At 47.7% G+C, this 26,098-nt stretch overlaps 2 protein-coding genes across 5 annotated transcripts in view; both read right to left on the reverse strand.

The window, feature by feature from the left end:
- The window catches only part of Tmem217b (transmembrane protein 217B), a 32,992-nt gene extending 7,009 nt beyond the window's left edge, over nucleotides 1-25,983 (reverse strand). The window contains 1 exon segment of the mRNA XM_059281627.1: nucleotides 25,884-25,983. The gene's annotated coding sequence lies outside the window, so the exon portion shown is untranslated.
- On the reverse strand, nucleotides 1,457-26,057 carry Tmem217 (transmembrane protein 217). Of its 4 annotated transcripts, XM_059281624.1 has the most exons (4): nucleotides 25,884-25,983; nucleotides 21,423-21,515; nucleotides 19,467-19,570; nucleotides 1,457-2,103 (listed from the first exon to the last, which is right to left on the reverse strand). In XM_059281624.1, the coding sequence occupies exon 4, from the start codon at nucleotides 2,090-2,092 to the stop codon at nucleotides 1,523-1,525; it is 570 nt and encodes a 189-aa protein (XP_059137607.1). In that variant the 5' UTR covers nucleotides 2,093-2,103; nucleotides 19,467-19,570; nucleotides 21,423-21,515; nucleotides 25,884-25,983; the 3' UTR covers nucleotides 1,457-1,522. The 4 variants fall into 4 exon arrangements, with proteins under 4 accessions (XP_059137607.1, XP_059137608.1, XP_059137609.1 ...); XM_059281625.1 differs by lacking the exon at nucleotides 21,423-21,515 and having other exon boundaries at nucleotides 25,884-25,989; XM_059281626.1 differs by lacking the exons at nucleotides 19,467-19,570; nucleotides 21,423-21,515 and having other exon boundaries at nucleotides 25,961-26,057.
- Nucleotides 26,058-26,098: the final 41 nt, after the last annotated feature.

Here is a 26,098-nt window from a genome sequence, read left to right on the forward strand (position 1 = left end):
TGTGCCACCATGGCTGGATGGACACTTTTTTTTTTTTTAAAGATTTATTTTCCTTTTATATGGGTGTGTTGGTTTGAATAAGAATGGTCCCCACAGGCTCATATATTGAATGCTTGGTCACTAGGGAGTGGAACTCTTTGAAATGATTAGAAGGATTAGGAGTTATGGCCTTGCTGGAAGAAGTGTGTCACTGGGAGTGGGGGGTGGGGTGGGCTTTCAGGTTTCAAAAGCCCATGCCAGGCCCAGGTTCTCTCTCTGCCTGCTGCCTTTGGGTTAGGATGTCAAGTTCTCAGCTCCTTCTCCAGCACCATGGGAGCCACCATGCTCCCTGCCATGATGACAATGGATCAGACCTCTAAAACTGTAAGCCAGCCCCCCTCTCCCCATTAAATGCTTTCTTTTGTAAGAGTTGCTTTGGTCAGGGTGTCTCTTCACAGCCATAGGACAGTGACTAAGACAGTGGGTAAGGGTGCTTGCGTGGAACGTGTGCACCATGGGTGCAGTGCCTGTGTAAGCCAGAAGAGGGCATCGGATCCTCTGAAACTGGAGTTGCAGGTGGTTGTGAGCTGCTGCCTTTGTGTGGGTGCCGGGAACCAAACCCAGGTCCTCTGGAGGATCAGCTGGTGCTCTTCACAGCTGAGTCACATCTCCAGCCCCTTTGACCGCTTCTTGACAAACTGTGTGTGTTGGGGGTGAATCTCAAGAGAAACTAAGGAATGGTGTCGTTTGTTTTTGTTCTTTTGGGGGGCCCCGCCACCCAGCTCCCAGATAAATCACACACGGAGGCTTATTCTTATGAGTGCCCAGCCTAGCTTGGCTTGTTTCTTGCCAGCTTTTCTTAACTTTAAATTACCCCTTTTATCTTTGGCCTTGAGGCTTTTCCCATTCTCTAACTTCTGTAAATCTTACTCTTACTCTGTAGCTTGCTCTGTAGCTGGGTGGCTGGACCCTGGAGTCCTCCTCCTTTTCTGACTACTTCTTTTCTCCTCCCAGATTTCTCCTTCTATATATTCTCTCTGCCTGCCAGTCCCGCCTATTCTTTCTCCTGCCTGTTATTGGCCGTTCAGTTCTTTATTAGACCATCAGGTGTTTTGTTGTTGTTGTTTTTTTTTTCTTTTGAGACAGGGTTTCTCTGTGTAGCTTTGGTGACTGTCCAGGATCTCGCTCTGTAGCCCAGGCTGGCCTCGAACTCACAGAGATCCACCTGCCTCTGCCTCCCGAGTGCTGGGATTAAAGGCGTGCACCACCACCGCCACCACCACCCGGCCAGGTGTTTTAAATAGGCACAGTAACACAGCTTCACAGAGTTAAACAAATGCAACATAAACAAAATAACGCACCTTAAAATTATATTCACCAATAGAATGGTTTTTCTCATTTTATTGACATATTTGGACTATAACAGGAGACATAGGTAGGGGTGGAGGCTAAAGAAGATGTAGCAAAAGCACCCCTCCAAAAAAAAGGTGGACTGGGGGACTAGGACTCCCCTGAGAACCTCCTCGGTTGGAAATGGCCACCTTTAATCATTGTAATGGGGGATAAAATTGAGAATCTTTGATTTCCGACGTGTGGTGTCTCTGCTTCCCAAAGAGATCCGCCTATGGTAAGAGAGTATGTTGCCCTGTTTTTTACTCTGGTAGATGATTTGGGCATGGGTGACGACAAAGTACAGACAGAAGCTGTGTAGGGACGCACGGGTCACCCAACCAAACCAGCGCATGGCTCTGACCAGAGCCATGCTGAACTCATTGGTGAGGATCTGGACGGCCAGGTTGGTGGACTCATAGGTGAAGATCCAGATGGTGTAGGTCATGAGACCCCCGTAAATCTGGGCGTACACAGAGTACAGGAGGAAGCAGCTGACCGCCATGGTGATGGCGGACAGCAGGATGACGATTCTGAAGCTCCAGCAGATGAAGAATTGTCTCACCATGTTGACACCCTGACTTTGGAGGACATCTGTACAGTTGCCGCCCCCAAGGTGCTTCCTTTCAAAGATGAGGTGCATGTGGGTGGCCATGATGGAAAAGGCCCCTGACAGCACTGTGCCCGTCTTCGCTGACATCCAGTACCATCTCTGCTGCTTCATGCCAGTGCCTCCTGTGGAGACAAGCAACCCCACAGGAATTCAGTTCTGTCCATGCAGGAAATGACAGGCTCTCTGTCTCCAGCTCCATCCCCTCCCCCCATTGGAAGCAGAGAGAAGAAAGGAAATGGGAAAAAACAGCTTTGGCTGACAAAAGATGTTGACGGGAAGTGGGGATGGGGTGGGGAAAAGGGTTTGCGGGAGGACCTGAGCTCAGGACCCATCATAACCCCACCCCCACCCCCAGCAGTGGCCTGTTTCTGTAATTCAGGTCCTTGGGTGGGTGGGGGAGGGAAAGGGGTGGACACAGGTAGTTAGATCCCACAGTTCACCAGCTTAGGCCAAACAGAGTTTGGGGTTCAGTGAAAGAACCCATTTCAGAGCCACAGTGGAGGGCTCCTGATGCTCTCCACAGCCTGAAGACTGGCTCCCCAGAGTGTTCCAGAAGCGCAAGCCAAGCAAGATGTCTCTTCTCATCTTTTCTTAGCCTGGCTTCAGAAGTCCCACCGTCACCATCCCATCATTCCACTCTTCGGAAGCCAGCCCCCCACGCTGAGCCATAGACAGGGGCAGGAAAATTCCATTCTCCTGTGAGGGAGGCTTCTGTCAGCATGCAGGGAATTCTTCTGAGCTGAGTGCTCCTGATCCAAACCCAAGTTTACCAAATTGCCCAAAGAAACAAAAGCCATCGCAGCAAGGGAACAGTCACAAGGAACTGACAATGTCCTGCCTTTCCCAAACTTCTCCTGGCTGACATGAAGGACTCTATGTACCATGTCCTGACGTGAAGGGCTCCGTGTACCAAGTCCTGACATGAGGAGCTCTGTGTACCAAGTCCTGACATGAAGGACTCTGTGTACCAAGTCCTGACATGAAGGGCTCTGTGTGCCAAGTCCTGACATGAAGGGCTCTGTGTACCAAGTCCTGACATGAGGAGCTCTGTGTACCAAGTCCTGACATGAGGAGCTCTGTGTACCAAGTCCTGACATGAAGGGCTCCGCGTACCAAGTCCTGACATGAGGAGCTCTGTGTACCAAGTCCTGACATGAAGGGCTCTGTGTACCAAGTCCTGCTGCATCAAAATCTGCCCGAGTGCCTGATGTTAATAACTGACAGTACACACACGCACTCATGCACACATGCACACACACACACAAACACACACGCACGCACACAAGTTTTGTAGCAAAGGGAAGAGTTCACACAGCCAATAAAATTAGAGCCACATGCAGTACTGTTAGAAACCACGGTGTGACAGTGTGAACAGTTTGTAACTAGAAAACAGAAATCAATAAAAATACCACAGTAGGCCAGGTGTTGGTGGCGCACACCTCTGATCCCCGCACTTCGGAGGCAGAGGCAAGTGGATCTCTGTGAGTTCGAGGCCAGCCTGGTCTACAGAGACAGTTCCAGGATAGGCTCCAAAGCCACACAGAGAAACCCTGTCTCGGAAAACTAAAACACCACAGTAGAACTGGGGACCTGACTCAGTCAACACAGTGTTCGCCTCACACACATGGAATCTCAGGTTCCATCCCCAGCACTGTATAAAGCCATGGTGCACAGTTGTCAACCCCGTACTTTGGAGGTGGAGGCAGGAGGATCAGGAGTTCAGGGTCACCTTTGGCTGCAGAGTAACTTAAAGGGCAGTTTGAGTTACCAGACAACCTGTCTCAAAAAAGAGAGAAAAGAAAAGTGTAGGGGCCATTTTAATAAAGAAGGGCCTCGGGGCTAGAGAGATGGCTCAGTGGTTAAGCGCACTGGCAGCTCTGGACCCGGGTTCAGTTCCCAGCGCCCCCATGGCAGCTCACAACTGCCTGTAATTCCAGTTCCAGGGGCTCTGACACCCTCAGACAGACATATGTGTAGGCAAGACACCAGCGTACATAAAATTAGATTAATTAAAAGTGAAAAGAATGGGCTGAAGATGAGGCTTGGTGGGTAAAGGCGCTTGCTGCCAAGCCTGACGACCCGAATTTGATCCCAGACTATACATAAAGGTGGGGGAAATGACTCACAAAGCTGTCCTCTGACCACACACACAGACACATGTGCCTGACGTCATATACACATGATGATTAATAAAAATATAAAGGAAGAATAAACTGCCGTGGAGTCCCACAGTAAGGATGTCAGATTGTCAAAATGAACCTCAGTGGCAGCACATGACAGGACGGTTGACTCTTGAGATCTCCAGGACTCACGGGATGGCAGGAGAAAACTGACCCTGGGAAATTTTCCTCTGACAGTTTCCACACGACTGCCATGGCACACATGTGCACACGCATGCCCACAAAAGGAATAAAAATAAGTTTTTATAGGACCCATTCATAGAAAAACCTTGTGAGGTGACCTTGAGGATTAAATGAGCAAACACGTTTGGAAGACTCGGAAGGGTTTTCCGCCCCAGGGAACACCGAGCTCGGTGCTCTTCTGTCTTCGTGCCGAGGGACAGCTCCTGGTCACTCTCCGTGTTAACTACTGTTTGTTAAGCTTCGGACAGATGCTAGTCAGTGTCCCTTTCCCTGCCCAGTTCCCTCTTTGCTAAGGAAGTCTGGTTGTGTTCAGGATGGCAAGAAGTCCAGATCCAGGCAAAATATTTGCCTTCCCAGGGACTGCCTTCAAGTAAGGACACCTGTGGACACGGTTCTAGATGAGAGACACATGGAAACCGGCTGGGCACTCTGCCAAGACGTTTTCTTCCTGATAGTGGAGGAGGATGTGGGCGGTACAATCCTTACATTTTATTTTCTGTCTTATTCCAAGAGTTATTTTGTGTGTGTGTGTGTGTGTGTGTGTGTGTGTGTGTGTGTGTGTGTTGCCCATGGAGTCCAGAGGAGGGCATCAGATCCCTATGAAGACCATGCAGACTTGGAACTCACAGAGATCTGCCTGCCTCTGCCTCCTGAGTGCTGGGGTTAAAGATGTGTACCATCAAGGTTGGTCTAAGATTGCATTTTATTTATTTATTTTTGAGACAGGATCTCACTATATAGCTCTAGTGTCCTGGAGCTCACTATATAGATCAGGCTGGACTTCAACTCACAGAAATCCTCCTTCCTCCTAAATTCTGGGATTAAAGGCATGTGTCATTTAACTAAGACTACATTTTAAAAAGTATCCATCCATCCATCTATCTATCTATCTATCTATCTAATCTATACTATTTATGTGCACATGTGTATATCTGTCAGAGAGAGAGACAGAGAGAGAGACAGAGAGAGAGAGACAGAGAGAGAGAGAGAGAGAGAGAGAGAGAGAGAGAGAGAGAGAGAGAGAGAGAGAGAAAGCATGTGCTCATATCACAGCATGCATGTGGAGGTCAGAGGATGACTTTGTGGATGGTTCTCTCTCTCCCTTTAAGTGAGTTCTGGGGATCAAATTCAGGCCTCAGGCTTGTGTGGCAAGCTCTTTACCTGCTGAACCATCTTGCCAGTCCACCTTGAAACATATTTGGCTATTTCTCCCTTTAAATGTTGTATCTATAATTAACTGACCTATAAATGTGTTCTCTAAAGAATTACCTTAAATGGGGTTGGGGATTTAGCTCTGCCTGTATCAGCCTGTATCTGCCTCCCGAGTGCTGGGATTAAAGGCGTACGCCACCACTGCCAGGTTTAAAACCTTATTTTTTATTTTTTTATTTTTGGTTTTTTTGAGACAGGGTTTCTCTGTGTTGCTTTGAGCCTTTCCTGGAACTCGCTTTGGAGACCAGGCTGGCCTTGAACTCACAGAGATCTGCCTGGCTCTGCCTCCTGAGTGCTGGGATTAAAGGCGTGCACTACACTGCCAGGTTTAAAACCTTATTTTTAAAGACAGGCTCCCTCACTGGAACTCACGAAGTAGGCTAGGCTGGCCAGCCAGTGAGCTCCAGGGATCTGCCCTCTCCATGCCTGGATTACAAGTATGTCTGGCCTTTTTTAAAATGTTGGTTCTGGGGATTGAACTCAGGCCCTCGTGCTTACAAAGGTGTAGTGGTTTAAATGAGAATGGCCCCAATAGGTTCATATGTTTTAATACCTGGTCCTCAGTTGGGGGAACTGTTTGGGGAGGAATAGGAGGTGTGGCCTTGTTGGACAAGATACGGCACTGGGGATGGGCTTTGAGATTTCAAAAGCCCATGGCATGCTTGTCTCTCTCTCTGACTGCTACTTGTGGATGAGATGTGAGCTCTCAGTTACTGGTTTAATGCCATGTCTGCCTGCCTGCTGCCATGCTCCTTCCCTGATGGTCATGGACTCATCCTCTGGAACCGTGAGCCCCAGATTAAATGGTCATAGTGTCTCCTCATAGCAAAGAACAGTGAAGGAAGGCAAGCAATTTATTGACTGAGTTATCGTCCTCAAACCTTAAAACATTTTTTTTCCATCGTTGTTTGGCTTGAGACAGGGTCTCACTATGTAGCCCTGGCTGGCCTGGAACTCACAGAGATCTGCCTGCCTTTGCCTGGAGAACTGTGTATAACCATACCAGGCTCCAAACATTTTTTCACTCGTCTTTCCCCCCACAATATTAGCTCACAAAGTTTCCTTGTAGCTTTATCATACATACTTCTTGCTCATCCTCCTGTTCACTCCCCACCTCTGCCAACCCTCCCACTTGGCTCCTTTCCGCTTTACTGTGACATGTCTTACCCTCCTTCCTTCCTTTCCCATCTCCCTTAGTGATCCCTCGGAAGCTCCGCTTCAGCCCCTCAGAAAGCCCGCTAAGCGGCGGCTCCTCCGGAGCTGCTCAAGACCACGCCTACAGAGTGTTTAAGCTCCATAGACTGGCCATGGGATTTTTCTTCCTTCCTCACCCGGAAGATCACTTGGGAACGCTTTGCTCAGATTAAACCTGGTCTTATTAATTTGATTAGGTTTGGCTTATTGCATCAGTGGAGAAATCCATTACTGGGGATTCAAAATATGTATCACTTAGGACCTCCCTTCACCCTCAGAGTCCATTTTCTAGTTTCACGATCTGCTTTTCTGTCTCTCTCTCACACACACAAATTAAAATCTAGGATCCACATAAGAGAAAGCATGCCCTATTTGTTTTTTTGAGCCTGGTTTATTTCACTCTATATAATGATTTCCAGTTTCACCCATTTCCCTGCAAATGTCATGATTTCATATTATTTCATAGCAGAATAAATTCCACGGTCTGTATGCACCACATCTTCTTTACCCACCCTTCAGCTGATGGACGGACACCCAGGCTGGTCTCACTCTCAGGCATCTTGGGTTTCTGAGGCAGGAAGGCAGGAGTGTCTTAGCTGCCTGCTGTACTTCAGGGACCCTCCTGACATCAAGTAAAGGCCCGGAGCAGCTGCCAGCTGAAGTCTGTCCTTCAAGGAGGGCCTTCTCACTCACCTAGTTCCTGGTTGGCTACTGGCCAAAGACCTCAGTTCTCATTTCTGGATTAAGGGCTGCCTGAGTTTCCTTGTGCCATGGTAACAGGCTTTCCTCGAGAGTAACTGTTGGTGCCAGCAGAGAAGAAGCCGTGTCTTTTTTATTTTTTATTTTATTATTTTTTAATTGTATGTATGTGAGTGTTTGCCTGGGTACATACATGTATGTACATGTGCACGCAGTACCCATGGAAGCCAGAAGAGGGCATCAGTTGGAGCTTGAGGAACTGGAGTTACAGGCAGGTGCTCCTTCTTCTTTTTCTTTTTCTTTCTTTTTTTTTTTTTTTTCCTTCGAGACAGGGTTTCTCTGTGTAGCTTTGCACCTTTCCTGGATCTCACTCCGTAGACCAGGCTGGCCTCGAACTCACAGTGATCCGCCTAGCTCTGCCTCCCAAATGCTGGGATTAAAAGTGTGTGCCACCACCGCCAGGCTTTGTTTTGTTTTTTTGAGACAAGGTTTCTCTGTGTAGCTTTGGTGCCTGTCCTGGAACTCACTCTGAAGCCCGGACTGGCCTCGAACTCACAGAGACCCACCTGCCTCTGCCTTCCGAGTGCTGGGATTAAAGGCGTGCGCCACCACCGCCCGGAGCAGCAGGTGCTCTTCCACCAAGCCATCTCTCCAGTGCAGTGGTCCCAGTTCTTATAGACTGACTGAAAGCTGAGGCCTTAAACTTACTTCTCAGCCAAGCATCCAGCATCCAACCCAGCAGGTGGGGGGTGGGCACACACTCTTCGGGGGGCACAACACACCACCTCTCCGTTTTCCCAGCAGGAGAGATATCCCAATGACTGCAGGGAACCCAGGCAACTCTCCTCCCGCCTCCTGCCCTTCTTCCAGGCAACACTCCTGCTCACCCACAAATCTAAATCTCTCCCTTTAAGAGTCCAGATTTTCCAAAACAAAAGTCCTTCAATCTTGCAGTGGAAGAGGGCAATCCTCTCCAGCGCACACAGAGAACTTGCCTGTGGTGCTTTGCCGGTGAACCAGCTGACCGGCAGGGGAACCATTCCCCACAGAATGAGCAAATACAGACAATAAAGGCCACTGCTGCATGCCAGTCCTCAAGGCCAGCCTCCATTCGTCACCCCAGGGTGGCTCTGTGCGTTCCTCCTCGCTTTTCTCCACTTGGCTCTTCCCTCCAGATCTTTCAGATCTCCAGCGGTGTCAGGGTCCCAGGTTAGCCTCCTCTCTGTGGTCACTGGCTGATGCCAGCATTCCAATCAGGAGTGCCCCGGAAGCTCTCCTTCATGTTCATTTCTCCCACAGGAAGTTACACATCTCCCAGAACCCCAGCACCCGGAGTCACAGAATTGCCGGACCTGCCATAGACAAATATTTATGCGGGGACTAAGAACCCAGCTGCATTATTGCACCAGCAAGGAGCCCTCCTTCTTGACAAAGAATATGGATTTTGTTCCATTTACGATTCATTTTCCTTAAATGTGGTCTATGACGGCAGGCAGGACCTTCACTACTGTGGTGACTGCTCCTTCCAGAGACATTTACATATTACACAGTTGGCCAGAATCCAGTTTATATTTCCAAGTCTCCCTTACAACCGAAGGCTATGCTACCAAAGTTTTCAAAATGATACTCTATTCATTTTGTGTGCATGTGAGTGTTTCGTGTGTGGGTATGAGCATGCCATGGTGCATTTGTGGAGGTCAGAGGACAGCTTTGGAAGGAGGCTCTCTTCTTCCACCTTTATGAGGGTCCCAGGAATCAAACTTGGACCTCCAGCCATCTTGCTTGGTTTTTGATACTTCATGTGGCCTGGGTTTACTATTATGACTTTGAGCTCCTAATTCCTCTGCTTCTACCTCCAGTGCTGGAGTCGCAGGCAGGGGCCACTGTGCCTGGCTGGAGTCACAGGCAGGGGCCTCTGTGCCAGGCTGGAGTCACAGGCAGGGGCCTCTGTGCCAGGCTGGAGTCACAGGCAGGGGCCACTGTGCCAGGCTGGAGTCACAGGCAGGGGCCAATGTGCATGGCTGTATGCTATCAATTTGTCAGAAAAGAATAAAAGGGGGGAAAACTAAGGCAACCACCCAGCTCCTCCTCCTCATCCAGATGGCTCAAATGTGCGTATGGTGAGGAGTCACCTAGGGCCAAGTGCTCCATCAGAGACCCCTGCTTCTACTGGACAGAACAACAGAGAGAAGGCATGGAGACCCCTGAGGGTCTCACAGAGCAGAGCCCCACTCTGCTTTAAGTTCCCGCAGGAGAGGATTAGATGGTGTTTCCTATCACATTCAAAGCACGGTATTTCACAGCCACACTCATAGCTGAAAGGATAAAGTGCCTCCAGGCCTCTGCCTATAAGCATTCTAAAGTCTACCATAACTGGGAATGGGGAGGGGGCTCTGTGGTTAAGAGGGTTTACACTTCTTGCGGAGGACCTCAGTTCAGTTCTCAGAATTCATCAAGGCAGCTCACAACCACCTGTAACTCTAGCTCTAGGAGATCCAACACCCTCTTCTGGACTCTGAGGGCACTTGCACACATGTACACATATCCACACACTTATATTCATAGTTAAAAATAAAATGGATACCTCAGTCAAAGAAAAAGTTAAATCTAAAAAAATCCAGGCACATAATAGCCAGGAAATCTGAGAGACTATGTAAGGACCAAATCTAAGAATAATAGGAACAGAGGAAGGAGAAGAAACCCAGGGCACAGGCGCAGATCATCAAATAGATTGACTGGACCAGAAAAGAGAATTCCCTCAGCACATAATAATCAAAACACTAAATGTGCAGAACAGAGAAAGATAGTAAAAGCTGCAAGGGAAAGGTACTAAGTAACAAACAAAGGGATTACACCCAGCCTGTCCTTTTCACATTTAATTTAATTTTTTTTTTTTCTCAAGACAGGGTTTGTCTGTGTAACAGCTCTGGCTGTCCTGGAACTCACTCTGTAGACCAGGCTGGCCTCAAACTCAGAGAGTTCCACCTGTCTCTGCCTCCTGAGTGCTGGATTAAAGGCATGTACTACTACACCAGGCTTTATGCCCAGCTTCTCAATGAAGACTTTTAGATGGGGACTCTAAAAGCCAGAAGGGCCTGGACAGATGTGCTGCAGACTCTAAGAGATGCCAGCCCAGACTACTATACCCAGCAAAACTTTCAACCATAATAGATGGAGAAAATAAGGCATTCCATGATAAAACAAAATTTAGGCACTGTCTATCTACAAATCAAGCTCTACAGGAGAGGCTAGAAGGAAATCTCCAACCTAAAGAAGTCAACTACAACTCGGGAGGCAGAGGCAGGTGGATCTCTGTGAGTTCCAGGACAGCCTGATCTACAAAGTGAGATCCAGGACAGCAAGTGCTACACAGAGAAACCCTGTCTTGAAAAACAAAACAAAATAAAAACAAAAATAACAAAAAAAGGAAAGAAAGAAAAAAGAAGTTAACTACAGCCATGAAAACACAGGGAATATATAATGTTAGAGCAGCAAATCAAAAGAGAAGTGCATGTGTGCACATACTCACACACACACACACACATATACACACACATACACACATACATACACACACAAATACATATACACATACACACATACACACACATACACACATACACACACATACATACACACACAAATACACACATATACACAAATACACACATACACACACACACCACCACCACCACAATGAAATGACAAGAATCTACAAACATTGCTCATCAGTATCTGTTGGGTTTGAATAGGAATGGCCCCCTTCAGCTCATATATTTGAACGCTTGGTCATTAGGGAGAGGAGATACTTGACAGGGATTAGGAGGTGTGGCCTTGGAAAGATCTCCCACACTCATGGACTGGTAGGATTAATATAGTAAGAATGGCCATCCTAACAAAAGCAATCTACAGACTCAATGAAATCCCCATCAAAATTCCAACACAGTTCTTTACAGGACAATTTTCAGCTTCATATAGAAACACATTCACACAAAAGAAACTCGGGATAGCTAAAACTGTAGGGAAAAGGGGCTGGCTAAAGGAACCCACCCTGACCCTGGAGCCCAGAACCAGGAAAAGAAACAGTCTGGATCTGGGACCTGAGCCAGAGAAATGAACACTTTATCCCTAAACCCAGAACTAAGGAAACATGTCCTGACTCTGAAACCAGTACCAAAGAAACACACTTTGTCCCTAGAATCAGAGTCAATGAAAGAAATACGACCTGGCCTTAGAATTAGAACCAAAAAGCCGGTGAAAGAAACACAGACAGCTCTGAAACCAGGGCCATCTCTGCCCCTGACCAACAAAACTAACCAATCCCTGAGCAGAAAAAACTAACCAATCCCTGGACAGAAAATCTCCCTGGAGAAACTCCACCCCTAAGAAATCCTATATAAACCACTCTGCCTGTTCCCCTGTGGGCTGTTCTTTCCCACCCCAGTCTAGCAGCCACTCTCCCGGACTCCTTCCCTCCTTCCCTCCTTCCCTCCTTCCCTCCTTCCCTTAGGGGACCCAGCATGGCGGAGCAGAAAAAGTAACAACTTTTCTCTTGAGCCAGAGGAGATTGCTACATTTCTGCAGGGGTTTCCCCTTTTGCAGAGTGAAGCAAAATGAAACAACGTCTTAGGCTGGAGAAGAACTCTGCTAGCAAAGCTCAGGACCAGCGGCTCTCTAGGAGAGGAGCAGGATTGCTACATCCTATGGGGAGACCATCCCCCACCACACCCCAACTCAAGGTATTGCCTGACTCTCCTGAGCAGTCAGGATACCTTTCCCTCCAGAGCTGAGCTGTCCCATTGCAGCTCCAGCTGCTAGAGCTGTCCTAGCAGCTCAAGGTGTCACCTGAGTCCCCAAACAGTCGGGATACCTTTCCCCCAGAATATTCCCCCTGAATAATAAAAGAACTGCTGGAGGTATCACCATCCCCAATTTCAAGCTCTACTACAGAGCTATAGTAATAAAAACAGCATGGTATTGGCACAAAAACAGACATGTTGATCAATAGAATCAAACTGAAGACCAAGACATAAATCCACACACCTATGGACACCTGATTTTTGATAAAGAATCCAGAAACACAAAGGGAACATGACAGTGTACTGGTCAGTTTTATGTCAACTTGATATAAGCTCAAGTCATCAGAGAGGAAGGAACAGAACCTCTCAGTTGAAGAAATGCCTCCATGAGATCTAGCTATCTGGCATTTTCTCAATTAGCCATCAATGGTGGAGGGCCCAGCCCACTGTGGATGGTGCCATACCTGGGCTGGTCCTGGGTTCTATAAAAAAGCAGGCTGAGCAAGCCATGATGAGCAAGCCAATAAGCAGCACCCCTCCATGGTCTTTGCAGCAGCTTCTGCCTCCAGGTTCCTGCCCTGTTTGAGTTCCTGTCCTGACTTCCTTCAGTGATGAACAGCAATGTAAAAGTGTAAGCCAAATAAACTCTTTTCTCATCAACTTGCTTTTTTGTTATGGTGTTTTGTTGCAGCAACAGAAACTCTAACTAAGATAGGCAGCATCTTCAACAAATGGTGCTGGTCAAACTGGATTGCTCCATGTAAAAGAATCCTAATAGATCCACACTTAGCACTCTGCACAAAACTCCAAGGGGATCAAAGACCTCAACATAGAACCAGATACACTGAACCCAACAGAAGAGAAAGTGGGGAATTAGCCTTGGACTCAGCGGCACAGGAGAAGACTTTCTGAACAGAACATCATTAGCAGGCACTAAGATAAAAAAAATTAATAAATGGGGCCTCATGAAACGGAGAAGCTTCTGCATGGCAAAGAACACATCATTTGGGCAAAGTGGCAACCTACAGAATGAGAAAAGATTTTTACCAACTACACATCTGATAGAAGGCTAATATTCAAACTATACAAAGCACTAAAAAAGAAACAACTCAATCAAAAAATGGGGTACAGATCTAAATAGAGAATTCTCAACTCAAAAGAGGAAACTCAAATGGTTGGCTGAGAAATATTTAAAGAAATGTTCAACATCCTTAGTCATCAGGGAATGTAAATCAAAACTACTTTGAGGTTTCATCTTACGCTAGTCAGAATGGCTAAGATCAATAACACAAATGACAGCTCATGCTGGTGAGGACGTAGAGTAAGGGGAACACTCATCATCGCTGGTGGAAATGCAAATAACCACTATGGAAATCAGTGTGGTGGTTCCTCAGAAAGATGGGAACTGATCTATCTCAAGTTCCAGCTATACCACTCTTGAGCATATACCCAAAGGACTTCATCCTACCACAGAGATATTTGTTCAGCCATGTTTATTGTTGGTCTATTTATAAAAGCCAGAAATTTGAAACAACCTAGATACTCCTCAATAGAAGAATGGATTAAAAAAATGAAATTCACAGGTAAATGATGGAATTAGAAAAAAATCATTATGAGTGAGGTATCCCAGAACCAGAAAGAGAAATATGGTATGTATTTACTTATAAGTGGATACTAGCTATTAAGTCCATGATTGCCAAGCTACAATTCATAGAACCACAAAGGGTAGATATACAGTAAAGACCTGGGGTAGGGGAGGCAAATAGATCTCATAAAAGGGAAGTAGAATAGATAGTTATGGATGGATGGGGGAACTAGAATGGGAGGACCAAGTGGGGAGGCAGAGGGATGAGGGGGACAAGGGAGAGAATACGGAGAAAGACAGGGAAAGCTAAGGGCCAACTGAGGGGGAATATGGAAACCTAATACAGTAGAAGCTTCCTAAAATATATACATGCATGAAGGCAATCTAACTGAAACAGACAAATAATATGGAAGACAGAGTCCCAACTGGCCATCTCTTGTCACCAAATGAAGCTTCCAGTCCCAGGATTAGGTTACATCTAATTGAATTGTTGGCCAAAGGGGTCCCATGGGAATCCCCAGACAACCCAGGCTGTAGCCAAGACTGTAGGCTGCTCTTCATAAACTGATGGCAGGGCCGCATTGATGAAGACAACACCTATACGACCCATTGAACAAAGGTAAGTCAAGCTGGGGCCCTACATAGAGCCTTCATCCCCACATTCCAGTGTCTTTGGTACAGGAACGTACTCTGTCCACTACCAAAAGAGAAACATAAACACCAATCTAGCCACAAACCCTTGGGTTGACAATGGTGTCCTGCCTGCAAGATATGCTAGTGCAGTGGGGGTGTAAAGCATGTGGGGGTAACCACCCACTATCTCATCTGACTTAAGACCCGCTCCACGGGATGGAACCCATACCCAACACTGCTTGGGTGACCAAGAACCTGAGACTAGATAGCTCGGGGACTGAGAAAAACCAACTAATAATGGTCTAAAAAGAAAAAAAAATAGCATTAAAATGACTCCTAATGACATTGTGGTATACGCATAGAACAATCCTTTGCTCAGCCATCATCAGAGAAGCTTCCTCCTGCAGCAGATGGGAACACATACAGAGACCACAAAACCAGATGTTATACAACAAATGAGAGATCTTGGAACACTGAGCCCTAAATGGGCTGTCTCCATCCAGTCCTTCTCCTCAGGGCTCAGGGAACCTTGTGCAAGAGGACATGGGAAGAGCCGGAGGGGATGGAGGACACTAAGAAAATGCGGCCTTCTCAATCGACATGAGCAAACTGAGGGAGCATGCTCAGGGCCTGCACGGGTCTGCGCCAGGTCCTCTGTGTGTATTTTATGGCTTCCAGTTTAATGCTTTATAGGATTCCTGAGCGTGGGAACGAGTGGGTCTGTTTTTTGTGTCTTCTCTTGGGCTCTTTTCCTTCTGTTTGTTTTGTCCAATTCCAAGTTTTTTGTTTTGTCTTATTATATTTTATTATTATCCCTTAGAAGCCTGTTTGTTTTCTAAAGAGAGACAGAAAAGGATTGGATCCAGATGGGAGGCGAGGTGGGGAGGAGCAGGGGCGAGTAAAGGAAGGGGAAACCATAATCAGGATCTATTATGTGAGAAATAAATCTATTTTCAAGAAAAGGGGAAAGATGAGATGCTAAAAGGCAATAAATAAATAAAATAAATCTTAAAAAAGAAAAGATCTAGCACAATGTCATACGGTCAATGCAAGCCTCAGCAGTTTACTAAAATGATGGCGTCTTTAGTGCACACATCTGTTGGAGTTCAGCTTATCTTGAGGCTGGCTGAGCTGGGCTGATGTCAGCTGGACTCACTAGAGTGTCTGGGGTGGATTGTCGGTTGGCCAGGAAGCTCTGTTGATTTTGGTTGAGCTCATTCATACGTCTGAGGCTCAACTGTCTGTTGGCTGACCTAGCGTGGCCTCAGCTGGGCTCGCGTATAGGGCCTTGGCCCAGTTCCACATCCTCTTATCACAGAGCAGGCCAGCCCAGACAGGCTCTCATGGCCGTGGGTGAGAGCAAACCCAATTACACAAGCACCTTTTTATGTAACGCTTGTATAATGTTCACTAAATTCCTATTGACAAAAGCAGTTGTAAAGGGGATTCTGGAGCCAGAAAGGGAAGGCCTCCAGGGAAGAACGGAGGCTATTCACACTCGCAGATGACTAAGGTGCTGGCCAATGGCACACCGTGGAGCTGGGCCACCAAGGACACTGTTGAGCTGCCGAGGAGCATGTGACTCTGTAGCTAACACTGAGAGTCTTTGGCACCAGATCCTGGGGGCTGCCCTTTCCTCACTGGGACAGTCTTTTGGTTTGTTTGATTGCTTCTTTGTTGTTTTCTGTCTCCTTTGTAACCTCCTGACTCAGAATCTAGAGCGGGAGTGTTTCATTGACAGCACCTAGACTCTCGCCCGCCCTGACGTGGTTCCCAGGAAGGAAGGAGAGGAATGGGCGGGGTGGGGCATGGACCTCATCTGGAAGGGCCAGCCTTGCATAGGCGCGGGAGAGCATCAGTCTCTAGCACTGGCGAGACATGACCTGCTTGTGCTGTGGCTGCAGGGGTAGGGCCAACTTCCCTCAGTTTCAGAGCCTGGGAAATTCTCTGCGCATAGGAAAAGGGCTGGAAAGGGCTGGTGTGGTACGTCGCTAAAACACCAAAAGAGAACCATGGTGGGGAGGGGCAGGAAGGAAGAAGAGGAGGGTGACCGTGTGTGTGTGTGTGTGTGTGTGTGTGTGTGTGTGTGTGTGTGTAGGGAGGAGGGGAGACAGACCCTCTGGCTGACTAGCTCTTCGTTCATTTGTTCATTTATTCTCTCCTCTTTATTTAAAAGCTCAAGAGACGTCTTAATATTCTAAGATTTACAAATTGTGTATTATTGATTTGTGTGTGTGTATATGTGTGATGTGTGTGTGTGTGTGTGTGTGTCCAAGTGTCATATGGCGGTCAGAGGACATGAACTGATTCTCTCCTTCTACCATGTAGGTTACTTAGCATCTAATTCTGACCATCAGGCTTAGCAACAAGCTGAGCCATCTCACTGGCCCAGACTAATCTTTAAGTTTCTCTCAAGTCATTGAAAGTTGCTGCTGCTTTTCCAGAGAACCCCAAATAGGTTCCTAGCACCCACATTGGGCAGCTCACAATTGCCTGTATTCATCTCTAGGGATCTGATGCCCTCCTTTGGCCTCTGTAGGCACCTGCAAACACACACACACACACACACACACACACACACACACACACACTCAGATACATATACATACACATAAATAAAATTGAATTTTTTTTTTAAAAGAAAGAACAAAGCAAAAGAAAACATCAAAACCTGCCTGCAAAGGGCCGTTCCCAGGAAAACTCTTGGTGGTGAACTGATGGTGTATTTACACATGGCCGTATATGCCATTATAATGAATAAACTTGAACTCCGTGTATTAGCAGGCTGTTGAGGGAAAGAAGCCAGGTGCTCGAGCATATGTACAGCGTGATGCTATTTATAAAGTTTCAAAACACAAGAAACGTGTTGTTTCTGCATACACACATATGTAGTAGTCTGCGACGTGTGTAGATGCTAATTCAGGATGGAGGCTTCCTATGCAGAAGGGGAGGAGAGCAAGATCGGAGGGGTGAGAGAGCCGCCGGAGCGGCATCTCAAGCTTCTCATCATATGCTGTGTTCCTACGGAATCTGCTGTGTAAGGCCTGTGAGCTAAACATGGCTTTTACGTTTAAAAATTGTTGGGGAAACCGAGAGAACATTTCATGATGTGTGAAAATGTCAGAAAGTTCCAATTTCAGTGTTTATGGTAAATACTGGAACACAGCCTTGCTATTTTACCTACAAATGGGTTAAGCGGCTTCCAGGCTGCAGGAGCAGCCCAGCAGGGCCAGGGGCTTAAAGCGTTCTTAACCTGGCCCTTTAAGAGACTACTTATTGTGTCTGTGTGTTGGGAGGTTAGAGCGCAACCCTCAGGAATGGGTTCTCTCCTTCCACCGTGTGGATTTCAGGGATCGAACCCCAGTCATCAAGAACGGTGCTAAGTGCCTTTGTCCTCTGAGCCACCCTCACCAGCCCAATTTGTCCCTTTGCAAGAATTAATGTATGCAGTGTGAGCAGAGGTGGTTGGAGGTGGGAGGACAGTCTTGGGCATAGTCATTGGAAACACTATCCTTCTCCTTTAAGTCTTTTGTGACGGGCTCTTTCATTGGCCTGGAACTCATCAGTTGGCTTAGACCGACAGGCCAGCAAGCCTCGGGGATTCTCTTTTCTCTGCCTCTGGGGTGCTGGGAGATCAAGTGTGCCAGCCCAGCATGTTCACACGGGTTCTGGGGATAGAACTCAGGCTCTCAAGTTCTCAAGACAAGTTTTCTACAGACTAAGTCATCTCTCCAGCCCCCTTTTCTGGTCCTTCATAAGACGTCCAACCCAGCCTGCTGCCAGAAGAGGGCGCCAGATCCCCTGGAACTGGAGTTACAGAAGGTTGGCGCTGCCCTGTAGCTGCTGGGAATTGAACCCAGGTCATCGCCAATGTTTTCTTCTGATCTCCTCAGGCAACAGGCATGCAAGTGATGCACAGACATACATTCAGGCAAAACATGAATACTCATAAAATTAAAAAGCTGTAAACAAAAATTAAAAATATTTGTGTGTGGATGTGTGAGTGTGTGTGTGTGTGTGTGTGTGTGTGTGTGCATGTGTGTGTGCACGCACAGGGCAACTTTCAGGAGTTGCTTTTCTTCTTCCACCACATGAGTTCTGGGGCTCCAATTCACCACCTGGCTTGATGGCAAGTGCCTTTATCCACTGAGCCATATTGCCAGCCCCCGGTTTGTATTCTTTAATATCTAATATAACTCAAGTTACCAACCACATACTGTCATTTGTGGACTTGCTTTCTCATGTTTAAACCTTATATTGTTTTTATTTCCTCCTGTTTTTTTTTTTTTTTTTCTTAAGAAGGGTCATGTGCAGACCAGGCTGCCCTTGAACCCCTGTGTAGTAAACCTGACCCTGACTCTCTCCACCTCTCAAGCCTGGGTTTACAGATGTGCACCACCACATCTGTCTATTTCCCTCGATCTGTTAACAGTTACCGAGAGAACGCCGTGCAGAGTCTCTCACTCGATTCTTCCAACTTCCTTTTTTTTTTTTTTTTTTTTTTTTTTTTTTTTTTTTTTTTTTTTTTTTGGTTTGTTTGTTTCTTCAAGACAGGGTTTCTCTGTGTAGCCCAGACTGTCCTAGAACTCACTCTGTAGACCAGGCTGACCTTGAACTCAAATGATCCACCTGCCGCTGCCTCCTGAATGCTGGAATTGCATGACTTAGCCACCATGTGATACACTGCCCTCCAACTTCCTTTCTTAGAATAAATTCCTGGCAACAAAATGCCAAATCCCCTCTCCCCTTTGCCCCAAGCTCTGGCGGCTCTCTCACCCACTCTACTCCAGAAGACACTTGCTTTCCTATTCCACTTTCTCTGAGCCATTCTGTCTTCCTTAGCTCTTCCTAGAGGAGACTGATATTCCAGAGAGCCCTCCTGCCCCCAAATCCCAGTCCAACCTCAGGCTCTCTCCTGGAGGCTGGGGTTCTGCACAGTGAGGGCTAGTCACACCATCTTCTTCCCTCCACACCGCTCTTCCCTTGAGGTTAAAGGTCACCTCAGATCTCTCTGGAAGTCCAAAGGCCTTTTCTCTCTGTTGCTGTCTTCCAGTGGGCTCTGCTGTCTGAATTACCTGCAGGTAGGCTATACACTGACAGTGCTCTATAGTTTCAAAAAAAAAAGAAAGAAAGAAAAGAGAAGGTCTTTGGTGAGGTGGGAGACAGTCAGATGATCGGCAGAGAAGGGCTTGGGATGCCACATCTGACACTGAGTTTGACTCAGAACCCACCTGGTGGAGGAAGATAATCTGCCCTCCCAGGTGTCCTCTGATCTCCACACTTCACTGTGACATGAGCTTGTGCTTTAGTGTATCTATACGCACACATAAATAGACTTCCTCTTAAAAATGAGATCTCCCTCTGTAGCCCTGATGGCCTGAAACTCACAGCGATCTGCCTGCCTCAGCCTCCTGAGCACTGAGATCAAAGGTGTGTGCCACCACGCCCAGCTCAAACAAATAAATAAATATACTAAAGTATATACAGTGGCTGCCATGGAGGACATCCATCAGAAGGGTTCCAAGGGCCTCTTGGGAACCCCAAACCACTGATTTTTTCATCAGGTTGGTCAATGTGTAAGGGCGATGTGGCCATACTCCTTTAAACTTAAAAAAAATCATTGACTTATTTACTTGTGGGGAGGGCGGTGGTGCCCACGTGCCACAGCAAGCAAGTGGAGGTGGGAGGACAGCTTTCAGGAGCTGGACGGGTCTTGGGAATCAAACTCAGGTCATCAGGCTTGGCAGCGAGTGCCTTTTGTTATCTGCTGAGCCATCTTGCTGGGCCAGCTGTCAACCCTCTTTGACAGACAGGGCTGAGACAGGGCTGATGTCATCTGCGGTACACGTTCATTCCCGGGAAGCTGCCGAAAGCTTTGAGGAAGGCCCTACTTCCACAAGACCTTTCAGCCAAGAGGATGTACAAGCTTTTACAGGCTTTAGTAGGGGAGACACACCCTTCTAGGGTAAGGAAACAACTGTTCCCAATCAAAAATGTGCAAAACTGGGGCTGGAGAGACAGCCCAGTGGTTGAGAGCGCCTGCTGCTCTTGCAAAGGACCCAGGTTCAGTTCCCAGCATTCAAATCAGTGGCTCATGACTACTTGTATGTAACTCTGGTTCCAGGGGAATCTGAAAACTCCGGCCTCCAGGGGGCACCAGGCATGCATGTGGTGCACATACACATGTGGAGGTACTCACACATACACATAAAAAAAGTCTTCTTAAAAATGTGCAAAACAAATTGAACCCAAAGATACCAACTATTGATCCTTCCAATCCTCACACTCGATGAGTATTTAGTAAGCGCCTGAACTGTGGTGAGCTCTTAGATGCTGGACACACAGCAGGCTACAAAGCAAAGGCCCTGTGTAGTGGAGTTCACATTTCTGCGGGTGGAGATGGGTCACAGACAAGTGACCTCAGCATGTGGGAGAGCGTTGCCGAGATAGCAGGGCGGTGGGGCCAACGCCCAAGAGGGGCGCTTAGGGTGCGCCAACCAAGGTGAGGGAGCTGGGGCCACAAGGGGAGTAAGTTAACTGCGGGATGTGGGGGAGAGAATTCCAAGGAGAGGAAATAGTTACAGCAAAAACCTTGTCTTAGGGACACGCTTAGAGTGTTCAATAGTCAGCAAAAGACGAGGCAGCTGTTCTTGGAAGAGGAAGACAGGGAAGGGTCAACGGAGGCTGGAGGAATGAGTGGCTGCAACCAATGAGGAGGGATGGATTCGGGGCTGGCAAGATGGCTCAGCAGGTAAAGGCACTTGTCACCAAGTGTGAGGACCTGAGTTAGAGCCCCAGGACCTACATGGTGAGAGGAGAGAAACACATAAACACATAGACACAGACACATAGACACAGACAAACACAGACACACACATAGACACATAGACAGACAGACAGACACACACACACACATACATATCCCAGGCTGGCCTGGAACTCACTGTGTAGCTTACCTCTTGCCCACCTCTCCCTCACAGGCATGTGCAATCGTGTCTGGGTCAGAAGCTTGGATTCTGGGTCAAGTGTGATGGGAGCCCATGCAAGGTCTTGAGCAGAGGGACATGATGTGAGCTACATTTTAAAAGGATCCCTGGCTTCTGTGGGAAAGAATAGGACCTGAAGGAGCTAAGATGCAGCAAGGAAAAATAACCGTCTGCCAGAGGGTACGGCCGAGGTGCTGGGAGACCGCTTGCCTGGGATGCACAAGGCTCAGGCTCCAATCTTCAGTGGAAATCATTGGCCGGCCGTGGTGGTACAAATATTTTATTCTAGCACTCGGAGGAGAGTCTGAGGCCAGCCTGGGCTGTATAGTTCCAGGCAGGCCAGGACTACATAGTAGAAATTCTATCTCCAAATAAAAATATAAAATAAAAGGGGTGCAGATGGTCTAGATTAGGGTGCTTGTGGTGGAGGTGGGGAGAACAGGTTTAATATTCTTGGCTCCCCTATCACATATTATTTAAAATATTACCATGAGGTGACCATGGCTTTTCTTTTGGAAGAAATCTTGGGTAGAAACCTGGATTACGTGGAGAGAACAAAGAGCAGGGATAACAGGACATCTCTGAGTTGAGCAATGTTAAACACGCCCCTTGGGAATCAGTGTTATTTAATGTTTCATAAATGATTTTTAAGAAGGAATTCTTTGAGGCGATTCAAGGTACACACACAGATTATCTTTTCCTTTCCAGGTAGTAAAATGTCAAGTCCACAGGGACATCTAAGCCAGGCCCCTTAGTAATAGCCTGTCATCCCAGTACGTAGGAGGTGGAGGCAATAGGATCAGGAGTTCAAGGCCTGCCTAGGATATATGATGCCCTGTCTCAAAACAGTGATGATAAAACCAGGGAGTGGGATGGCGGACCTCAAATGTCAACCCTATGAGATTCAGAACCTGGGGGTGGCGGGGGATAGGCCTCTGGGCATTCCTGTCGGGGGTTATCTTGGGCTAATTAAGGTAGAAAGAGCCACTCTAATGATGGGTGAAGCCATTCCCTGGGATAGGGTACTCTGTTGTATAAGGAGGAAGGGAGCTGAGCACAAGACCCCTCTCCCTCTGCTTCCCAACTGTGGCTGCCATGTGACCAGCTGCCTAAGCTCCTCCTCCTGGGCCTCACTCCTCCTCCGTGATGACCGTAAACCCTCCCTCTGTCAGGTATTTTATAGGGCAACAGGAAAAGTGACGAAGGCGGGGACCACGTGCCAGAACATTTCTCAAACCATGTGAGTCAGCTGCAAAGCGGACCTTGTCTCGCCACACGGCCACCTATAAGGTGGCTTATATGGGAGAAGATGATTTGGATGTTAGTTTTAAGATCGTGCGCTCTGAACTGGCAGCTGGCACCAAGGAAAGGAACTAGGAGGTAAAGAAAATTATCCTTCAAGATGTCAAAGGCGCTGGAGAGATGGCTCAGTCATTAAGTGGAGGCATGAGGACCTGAGTTTGGATCCTGGGCATCCGTCTGTAACCCTAGCACTAGGGGGAGGGGTGTGGGGTGGAGACAGGTGGACGGACATCTCCCTGGCCGGACAGTCTCGGCAGTCTGTGAGGTTCAGGTTCAGAGAGAGCCAGGCTCAAAGTATGGTGTGATGGCGATAGGACATCAACCATTGGCCTCCACATGCATGTGCCCCCACACGCATGCTCATTCCTACACACGCAGAGACAGACATCAGCGCCCCCACCCCCCATTCTCCCCGAAGCAGGAGATCTGCTATGCAGCCCTAGCCCATGCTGGCCTTGAATTTGCCGCTCTTCCCTTTCCTCAGCCCCCAAGCGCTGGAATTACAGCCGCGTACCACCATTCACAGTGTGACATTAACTCCTTTAAAGTCGACAAGGCCAGCGAATGTTCATTTGGGATAAAGACAAAGGACCCTGGAGAGATGGCTCAGTGGTTAAGAGAACTGGCTGCTTTTCCAGAAGACCCAGGTTCAATCCCCGGCACCCACATGGTGGGCTCACGCCTATAACTCCAGTTCCAGTACATTCATATAGGTGAAATACTCATATACATAAAATAAAAATAAATACATATACAATATCAAGAAAAAAAGAAAGACAATAATATTAGTTGCAACAAGACTTCAGTATATTCTTCTCTTGTACAGCATTACCCTGACAGCCAAATGACTTAGGCTTCAAGACTTCAGCTACCTGCTTGCAAAGGATTGTTACAGACGGGTTTGTTGGCAGCTGACATTCCCTCACAGAAAGAAGTGGGGAGTGGAGAGGGCCACGGGACCCTGACCTGAGGGTCCAGATAATCCTCCCAGTCCCTTGTCTAAAGTTCTGCCCTAAATGCACATGGCTTTGAGGTCTTGGAGAGGGGCTCTGTGTGGGTGGCTATGGGGAAGTGAGTATCCATGTTCCATGCAGACTTTGCCGTCGCCCACGCTCCTGCCTATCACCCCTCACACTCTCAGCACGTAAGCCTAATAAGCTCATTGGCTTCCCAAGGTGAACTTTGGTGGAGTCAAACTTTTGTTTGTTATTGGGACCTTAGGAGGAAAGGCATAGACTGTTCAGTTCCCTGACCCCCACTCCGAGAAAATTCTCTCCCCTCTCTTAGGGGTTGGTGTGCAGTGCTGGCAGGTCAGACGACAGAAAAGGCCGGGCAGTGGTGGCGCACGCCTTTAGTCCCAGCACTTGGGAGGCAGAGGCAGGCAGATCTCTGTGAGTTTGAGGCCAGCCTGGTCTACAGAGTGAGTTCCAGGACATCCAGGGCTATACAAAGAGACCCTGTCTCAAAAACACAAAAGAAACAAACAAAAAAAGATAAGCTGCAAGTCTATAAAAGAATGAAGGTTCAGTAGAAGTGGGCTTTTTCATACAACCCTATGATTCTTTAACAAACTGTTCATTTTTATTTATGTGTGTGTATCACCACACGCATGTGATAGCCACAGAAGCCCAAAGAGGGCGTCAGATCCCTGGACCTGGAATCACAGGTAGTTGTAAGCCACTTGTTGTGGGTGCTGGGAACTGAACTCAGGTCCTCTACAGGAGCAGCACATGCTTTTAACCCCTGGGCCATCTCTCCAGGCTCACAATCCTATTATTTTAAAATTAGCAAGCAAGAGAAGCTTGAAAACTGGAGTAATGTCTATGTAGAAAGATATCGCTGGAGAACATACAAAAGAAGGTCATTTTTTAGGTGGGGGAAGAAAGATCCTTAAGAATTTTCCAAAATGTTGGGCCAGCAAGATGGCTCAGTGGGTAAAGGGGCTTGCTGCCAAGCCTGAGGACTTGAGTTTGATTCCCTGGTCCTAAACGGTGAAAAGAGAGAACTGAATTCTGCAAGTTATTCTCTGACCTCCACACTTGACACACACACACACACACACACACACACACACACACACTCACACGAACGCGCACATACACACGCACACATTCAAATAGATGTAATAAAAATAAAAAACTTTTCAATATTTAGAAACCCTAGGGTGGTAGTAGAGGGATGGATGGGGTGGGCAACTTGCGCACGTCCTCAGTCCCTTGCCCGAACAAAAACTTCTTTGGAGCAGGAAGTATCCTCCCTCCATTTACCCCCAAATTGCCCTAGGACACCCAAAGGGGACAACATGCATGCTAAAGATGGATCTCATTTTGAGTCATAATTATATTGAAAACTGAATCTAAAGGGGGAAGACTCCTTTCTTTCTTTTCCCTCCTTCTTTCTTTCTTTCTTTCTTTTTTTTTTTTTTTTTTTTTGGTTTTTTGAGACAGAGTTTCTCTCTGCAGCTTTGGAGCCTGTCCTGGACTAGCTCTGTAGACCAGGCTGGCCTCGAACTCACAGAGATCCGCCTGCCTCTGCCTCGGCGTGCGCCACCATCGCCCGGCAAGGGGAGATTTATAATCAGCTCATAATGGGAGTTAAGGATACTGGGAAGGGGTACATCTTTCATCTTCTTCCTTGGTGCCATGGAGATGTCGGACATCCTTGGCGGAAACGGTACCTGGAAATCTGAACTAGGAGGGAAAAGTAGTATTTCCTAAGCGTGATTTCTCAGTATCTGGATCCTCGTAACCAGGAAGAGTGAGACCCGAAGGAGGGATTACATCACTTTGAAGCACGGAGTTCAGTTAGCCGAAGAGAGGGAGGTTCTGATGAGCCAACTGCTACTCAGGCCACAGTTACCCACCCCGGGCTACAGCCAAACCTGTCTTCTAAGACACTGGGATCACAAGGGAACGGAAGGGGAGTAACAACCCTGGGTACCCTTGAGCAGGGAGACGTTCAAAAGCGGTCTACAGGTATCACTTACCTGTAGGTTAAAGATTTCTGTATATAAATGTTCTGGTATCTCCTTACCTCCCCCCTATCACCCCCCAAGAGACCCAGGACCTCAGCCCATCAAGGACAACAGTCTCATCCCCTTCCCAGTAGGTCTTTTTTTTTTTTTTTTACCTGCTTCTCGGCTTCCACTGAGTAGGAACTTTCAGCCCCGCCTTCCTGCCCATCTAAGCTCCGCCTCCCCGGCCCACCTGTGTGCCCAGCCCCTGACGTTGCCGCGGGGCTTCAGCGGCCCGCAGGATCCCGGATCCTCATTGGTCCATCCGTCCACCGGCCTGCGCAGTCCACCAATGGCAACGGCGCTGGGCGGGAGGGGGGCGGGGGGGAGT

The sequence above is a fragment of the Peromyscus eremicus genome, chromosome 16_21 (genome assembly GCF_949786415.1).
Source record: "Peromyscus eremicus chromosome 16_21, PerEre_H2_v1, whole genome shotgun sequence".
NCBI classification, from domain to species: domain Eukaryota; kingdom Metazoa; phylum Chordata; class Mammalia; order Rodentia; family Cricetidae; genus Peromyscus; species Peromyscus eremicus.